Here is a 7352-nt window from a genome sequence, read left to right as displayed (position 1 = left end):
CCTGCAGTGCTTGTCTCTGATTGGTGGCCCTCGGCGGGGGAAATGGTCATCCGATCAATGCGCTGACGGGAGGGCCCCCGCACGCGGCGCGCAGCGCGCAGCGCTCCTTTCGGATTTCCACATTTGTCCCGTCATTCGTCGACCGTCAGCAAAACGGGCATCCGTCAGTGACTGACGGAATGCCCAGCTCTGGTTGTTTGTTAGCTGTTTCGGCAATTTTGCCGTTTAAAACTATATGCAAACTTCAGTAAAGTTGTAGTAAAGCAAAACTCGGGCTCTGTGTTCCAGTCGGTGGGAGCTAAGCATGGCTCCATTATTTGGACTATTTGCGTCTCCTGCGCGATATGGGGCGCAGGCGGAGAAGGGTGCGGCAGCTACACTAGGACAAAAGGGTAAACGGTAAACGGTGACTTTAAAACATTGATTGAATGACATATATACAAATGATAAGCTTGGTAATAATAGACTTGAAGAGAGATTTTTTTCGGCACAGGTAGAGGAATTCCACCAAACGTCGTCAGTTTCCCGCTCTTTTGGTCAAATCCGCAATGACTTGTGGTTAATATCCTTGGGCTTAGGGGCCATGAATGCGGGCTCAGCCGAAGTGCGGAACGCGGGCGCAAAGGGGGCGGGGCGCCAGAGCACTTTCCTGGGACACCCTACACCAGGGGTGTCCAAAACTCTGTCCTCAAGGGCCGGTCGGTGTCCTGCCTGTTTTCCAGCTCTCCTTGCTTCTTCAGAGCTTGCTAACGATCATCAGGTGGGTTGCGGCAAGGATAGATGGAAAACACGCAGGAAAGCGGCCCTTGAGGACCGGAGCTGGACACCCCTGCCCTACACACACTCGTACCCTCGGCGGGAACGCGCAACTGAGGGGCACAAGGTGCAAGTGTGGCTATTGGAACTGGGCCCATGAGAGCAGCTTACTGAGTAGGAGAAAAAGAAAACCTCTATTCTTCTTCTTTTGTGTCTGCACCACAGTATTAGACTGCCTCCCAGTGGTGTTGAGTTGGTTCCTTTAGACACACAAGTAGGACTGTGCCACCATCTCGAGCCAATTATAAACCTGTTTTGGGGGAGCGTCAATGCGTCCAATTTATTCAACATTGTGGACGAGGCGATTCTTTCGTCCCTATTCTAATTGTGAAAGAAAAACACATTACAGTGAGACACATTTTTATACAAATAATAATTTGGTGATTGGGTATTTATTGTATGCTTCAAGAAAATGTCACCAATATGAAAAGGAGTGATCATAAAAGTGGTCAGTGGTCGCCAAAGTGTGTTCAATGCATTAGCCTCAATGGAGACACGAAATTAACAAGAACAACGTGTGCGTGCGTGCGTGTGTGCGTGCGTATGTATGTGTGTGTGCGTATGTGTGTGTGTGGGTGTGTGTGTGTGTGTGTGTGTGTGTGCGTATGTGTGTGTGTGTGTGGGTGTGTGCGCGCGCGTGTGCATGCATGTGTGCGCAGTGGAGCAGGAGCAGGTCCAGAAAAGGACTTTCACCAACTGGGTCAACACCCAGCTGGCAAAGGTGAGCGCTCGCTCAACTTTCACCTTTTGGCATTCAATTACATGTTGACCACGTGTTAGCAGCAAACCACGTCCCCGCTAACCCAGTTCAACAATTTAAACGCACTCAAATGCATGGCAGGAATTGAATTCAAGAGCATTAGCAAGTGAACATTAGCCACATTAGCATGGTGCTGCTCAAAAGGCTCCCACATGATGTCAGTGTCTTCATTCATTATGAATGACTGACGTGTACGAGCACAAAGATAATATTGTGAGGAAGGCAGCAGCTCCAGATTAGCAATAATAATAGTACTTTCTCCCACGTTACACATAATCAAATGATATGCTGGCTATGACTTTGTGCTTGTGATCAGTTGTCATGCGTAAATTGATAGTCTATTTTTGTTTAAAGGGGAAATCAACCCAAACGTGTTTTTGTCAAGACTATGTTCCCAGCAGGCCCACTAGTTGAAACACGACATTCGGATGAATATTGCGTTTGTGGAATAAGAATTCATTAATCCAGCCGTTTTTTGCCATCTCAGGCGGCGGCCATTTTGTCACTTCTGTCGACTGAAAATGACATCGCAACAGCTCAGGGCTCAGGGAACCATCACGGTTGACCTGTTTTCTGAAGCTGAGCCGCGATTGGTCGCTGACAAACTGGCCGCCCCCAGAGATGACTAAAAACGTCTGGATGAGCTCTTTTTCCACAAACGCGATATTTATCAGAATGCCGCGTTTCAACTAGTGGGCTTGTATAGAACATATTGAAAAAAAACATGCGTGGGTTGAATTCCCCTTTAAAGCAGGAAGTAAAATGCTAACAGTCGGTGTGACCTGAATGCACATTTGTGACAACTTGTGTTAAGATGAGAACCAGGCGAGTGGCACGCTAGCTCACAGTAGGCCAAGTCCGTTTCTCAATATGAAGAAGGCAAAGTATGGTCTCGTGAGCTTGCCAAGTACAGTCTACCTAAGAAAAGAGCTGGGCATTTTACAAAAAATTTGCGGTCCATTTATTGCATTCCGCCTACAGCCGCGGTACCCTTCCGCCGCCCGTTTATCCGCCATTTTTTCCGGCCGGAAAAAATAGTACTCGCCTATTGGCCGGTCCACCTATGATTTTAAATGGGCTTCTGTTAGCGTTTCTGACTACACATTGCGACCAACTACTGCTCAGTTTCGATCCGTCTATCCGTCTAAAAAAAATACAAAACAAAACCAAAAAACCCTGTCATATTCGAACAGATTATCATGCGGCGCGAAAATAGACGATTGCATAGACGGGCGAAACTCCACTATGCTTAGTCCGTTTTTTTAATTTAATTTCCATCATTCCATCAATCATTTATCACCTACAAAACGGGTATCCATCATAGGTGGACCGGTCCATCACATAGGCGTTATGCCCAGCTGTGCCTAAGAACGTACCCAAGAACGTACTTCCCGAGAACCTGAGTCTCTTTGTAAATTGGAAGAGCTGCGCACTTCTTTACTTGCTCCGAATTTGACCTCTTTCGGTGATAGCAGCACGAAATGCATCTTGGGATATTTTCCCAGCTGAGCCTTCACAAGATTCCAACTGATGCATTCTTGGTTCAAGATAGATGTTTAATTGTGTGTGCGTGTAGCGGAGACCTCCGTGCAGGGTGGTGGATCTCTTCAATGACTTCCGTGATGGATCCAAACTGTTGGACCTGCTGGAGGTGATGAGCAACCAGCGCATCGTGAGTCCAAAAGCTCCCTCCTTTTCGGGAGCAAAAAAAAAAAAAAGCTAATGCAAATATGCAAATGCTAATGGCGTCTGCTGGTTCGGTCAGAGTCGTGAGCGAGGAAGGGGAACGTTCCAGCACAGGAGCAACATCGAGAAAGGCCTGGCCTTCCTCCGACACAAATCAGTAAACATCAAACCCCGGCGACGGTTCACTTTTGAGCCTTGGAAAGATGATTCCGGTCAACCGTCTTGTCTTGTTGTGCTTTCAGATCAAACTGGTCAACATAAACATTTCGGACATCATCGATGGAAAGCCGTCCATCATCCTAGGCCTCATCTGGACCATCATCCTGCAGTATCACGTGAGAGCAAAACCAATAAAGCAGCCATCGCCACCTCTTTTTCAAAGCCACTGCTCCAAGTGAGCGACAAAGCTCGACGCAGAAAGACTGGGTGTAAAAAATTGGGCCTGTCCAGCGCGCTCGTCCCACGCAATGTCAATCTCCGGGGAGGCGCGGCCATTTCAACGACATCTCCAGCAGAGGTGTCACGGCCACTTACGGGCCAGTTGGTCTCCAGCAGACTAAAGTCTGTCTGTTGGGCGAGAGTGCGACTGGGGAGACGTCTCTGGGACATCTCCAAGAGTAGCCGGAAAGGAGACTTGCCGGAGACGCCGCCCTCGCAACGTCGTGACGATGTCACAGCCACTTTTTGGCAAATTGGTCTCTCGGAGATGTCTGTCATGGCAACTATGTCTGCTAGTGACACAGGCCCTTGAATTGCTCCACTCCGTTTTTCTCTCCACTTGAGGGTGGGCGCATCTGAAGCTCCCTCCTAACTCAAAATTTGGCTCGCACCACAAAGCAAGACATCCACCCATCCTTAGCCGGAGTTAACGTCGGGGAGTTCCTAAATCAGATGAAGGCTTTGCTGGCATTATTGATGTCGTATTTCCAATGTACGCATTTACCTTGGACTGTACAAGAGCAGCAGTGCCGTGATGGGAGAAGGCTCCAACACGCATGAATGCACGCACACACGCACGCACGCACACACACATGCCAAGACGGCGTCCTAGTAGGCTAGGAACCAACGGCTGACTGCATCACGTGTCAACAGAAAATTCAATCCAATCAACTCTGCACCAAAGCGGTTCCCTGAGCCAATCGGTAATAGCTGGCCAGATGTGACGTCAGCTCCATGGTGGGAGGGCGCTGCAGTTCAACGCCCCACCATGCTCCTCTCGCTTGGATTAAAAAGGCACTGACTGCCAACTGTCCAACTTTTAACAGGAGAGAATGGGGAAGCATGTCTGCGCTTCATACCAGAAAATTACCATAACAATTTGAGTCTTCATTACCTCTGCACTATTTGGCCTGATCTTCATAGATACCGATATACTGTTGATATATCAGCTGTCCTCTTTGAAATATTCCTATTAGAATATTGCAAATTCGTTAATGAATTTTTGTCCCAGCTGAATGGTGGGGAGGCGCTACAGCGCCCTCGATTGTCCAGCCAACTGCCACTGAATGTGCCACCGTTGCATGTCGAGAATGGTGGCAGGCGAGCAGACAGGACCAGCAAGTCTTTGTGTCCGTTTGGCAGATCGAGGAGTTGGCCAGCGGACTTTCCTTCAGCTCGCGGCAGTCATCCATGGAGTCTCTGGCCAGTCTGGACTCGAGGTCGTCGCAAAGCGGTCACTCGGCCGGCGGCAGTCCCGTCCCCTGCGGAGGCTCGCCGCTCCACGCCCGCTTCAGGCTGTCGGCCAAGAAGGCGCTGATGCTGTGGGTCCGCGAGCAGTGCCACAAGTGCGTATGGTGCCCCGGCGGTCCGTTCGGGTTTTGCCGTGTCTGTTTGCGCACTCGAACACAGCCGCACGATGTCCCGCATGCGCATATTTAGACGGCCGAGGACGACGTTCAAACCTGCCCGTGCTGTTCCACCAGTCAGCGATTCTCTTTGGCGCAGCTGCGGTCTGGCTTCCGCCTTTTGCCCCCTTCAAAAGCCGGGGCTTTTGCCCCCCTTCCCCAGGTTGTATGAGGTTTTGCCGTTTGCTTTCAGGGCAGGATGTTCGGTGAGCGTGAAAGACTTCAAGGGCAGCTGGCGGAGCGGCGTGGTCTTCCTGGCCATCTTGTATGCGCTTCGCTGCGACCTGGTGGACTTGTCCAAGGCGGCGAGCAGAAGCAACAGGCAGAACCTGGACGAGGCCTTCAGAGTGGCTGAGCGGGAGCTCAAAATCCCGCGGCTGCTTGAGCCCGACGGTGAGGGCGCCGCCTCCAAACTGGCCAATCAGCCATAGGTTGCTTTCCATTGCACCCTTGACAACAGAAGTAGGTGTGAGCGCACCACCACAAACCCGAGCGCTAGGCCGCAGAGGCAAGCAAAACCTCAAAGCCCCAGCGGACCCAAGACTCGCTGTAAGGAGAGGCTCCGGGGCTTAAGGAGCAGTGTACTAGCGTACTAGTCGACAAAGTCCACTCAAGGACCTCAAACTAATAGCCAAGGCCCAACAGCTTAGGAACGACAACTAAGACCCAGCAAACTACAAGCTCAAAACGTGTCAGAAAAATCTGGGAAAAACGAGAGAGCTTTGCAAAACTATGACCCACTGTGAGGTTATTTTGTTGTTTGCTTCTTGCACTTTGTTGTTGGCTCAGCATGTTTAGACACGTGGTGAGAAATGTATTTCTCAAAATCTGTCTATTATTGGAATGGATGAAAATGGATGCACATAGCAGAGAAGTGAAGTGGAAAAGAGTTGGCTTATGACTAGTTAGGTTTTTCTCCCCTCTCGGCCTGCAGGCTCTGGTCTGCTCTGCTCTGCTCCCCTTCCCTGACCGCACGTCGCTGATACGAAAAGTGGAAATCTTGGCAGAAGTATCGTCATGTCAAAATTCAGAGTGGCCATATTTCATGTCTCAGTTATGTTGAGAGCAAGCAGGCAAGCAAGCAAGCAAGCAAGCGGATACAGTGGCGGCCATTGATGTAGCGACAAGCAACCGAGCAGATACAGTGGGGGCCATTGATGTAGCGACGTCAACGTTAGTCCACGTGTGCGCTTGCGCCTCCTGTAAAGCGTCTTTGTGTGTTGTGAAAGAAGTTGCTCTGTCGTCACTTGCCTTGCCCGCAGGACGGCCAAGTGTCGGCTGATCGGCTCGCCGCTCGCCGGCTTGGCCGCAACATGAAATACTGGCTTGTTTCGCTTCTTCTCGCCTGTTAGCGAGCCACTTGAGCTTCTCACATGGGGACGGGGCGGGGGAGCAGCTCCCAAAGTTGCCAGACAATTGCCAGCAAATGTGGCTTCCCTCCCAAGAGAGCAACTCGCTGATGGCAGCCTGTGATGATGTGCACGCAGATGTGGACGTGCGGGAGCCCGACGAGAAGTCCATCATGACCTACGTGGCGCAGTTCCTGCGCTACTCCCAAGACGCGCCCGTCTCCGAGGAGGACGCCATGCAGGTCAGCCGCCGCTCCTCTCGCCAGCGCGCTTGAAAGGCGGATTGCTGCCAGAGCACCACCAACGCTTGTCCAGCCGCCGCATGCCAGGCACTCAGTGCAGCGTTGCTCCGCACCCGTCATTTTGTTCTCTAATGGCGTACTAACCCTAAGCCTCCCCCACCCCCTGCCTGTCTGGCGGCGAGCCATTTCCAGACAGGTGCCCGTTTATGATGCTCATAAGAATGATCCTAATAATGAGCACGGATGCTCCTTCCTTACTATTGCTCTGACGTGGACGACGTCGGCGCTCGGACTTGAACTTTTCCCGGACAAGCTGAAGCGTAATTGAAAGCTTCCAGTCACGTCATGCAACTTGTTGGGCTGGCCTGACACGATACTCCGGTTTGCTTTGCTTCTTTTCCTCTTCGGCATGGCTTTTCTCTCCCTTCAGACGCTGAAAAGAATCAATTTGCAGCCACTGTTTGACTTGGATTATTTCACGCTCATGAATTGCTTCAATTGGCCACACGAAATGATCGATCGATCGGCAGCCCTGAGCTGGCCCCCGCTCCGCCTCTTGGACGTCTGTGCACTAGGCTTTCCACTTATAGGTTTTCCACGTGTGCTTTACATTTGCCTGCTGCGACACTTTGTACAATTCTGAATTGCTTCCTTC

General features: G+C 50.9%; 1 protein-coding gene across 1 annotated transcript in view; it reads left to right on the top strand.

Moving 5' to 3' along the window:
- syne2b (spectrin repeat containing, nuclear envelope 2b) overlaps nt 1-7352 on the top strand; it is a 75965-nt gene that overhangs the window by 2298 nt on the left and 66315 nt on the right. Inside the window, exons 2-8 of the mRNA XM_086050001.1 lie at nt 1476-1537; nt 3153-3248; nt 3342-3419; nt 3505-3597; nt 4844-5046; nt 5300-5499; nt 6594-6697. Of these exons, the coding sequence (XP_085906127.1) occupies nt 1476-1537; nt 3153-3248; nt 3342-3419; nt 3505-3597; nt 4844-5046; nt 5300-5499; nt 6594-6697 (836 nt within the window). The remainder of the gene's footprint in view (nt 1-1475; nt 1538-3152; nt 3249-3341; nt 3420-3504; nt 3598-4843; nt 5047-5299; nt 5500-6593; nt 6698-7352) is intronic.

Source organism: Filicampus tigris, chromosome 13 (genome assembly GCF_054856515.1).
Source record: "Filicampus tigris isolate MCC_2025a chromosome 13, RoL_Ftig_1.0, whole genome shotgun sequence".
Classification (NCBI taxonomy): domain Eukaryota; kingdom Metazoa; phylum Chordata; class Actinopteri; order Syngnathiformes; family Syngnathidae; genus Filicampus; species Filicampus tigris.
Note: the sequence above shows the minus strand (reverse complement) of the source record. Positions and strands in the feature narration are given on the sequence as shown.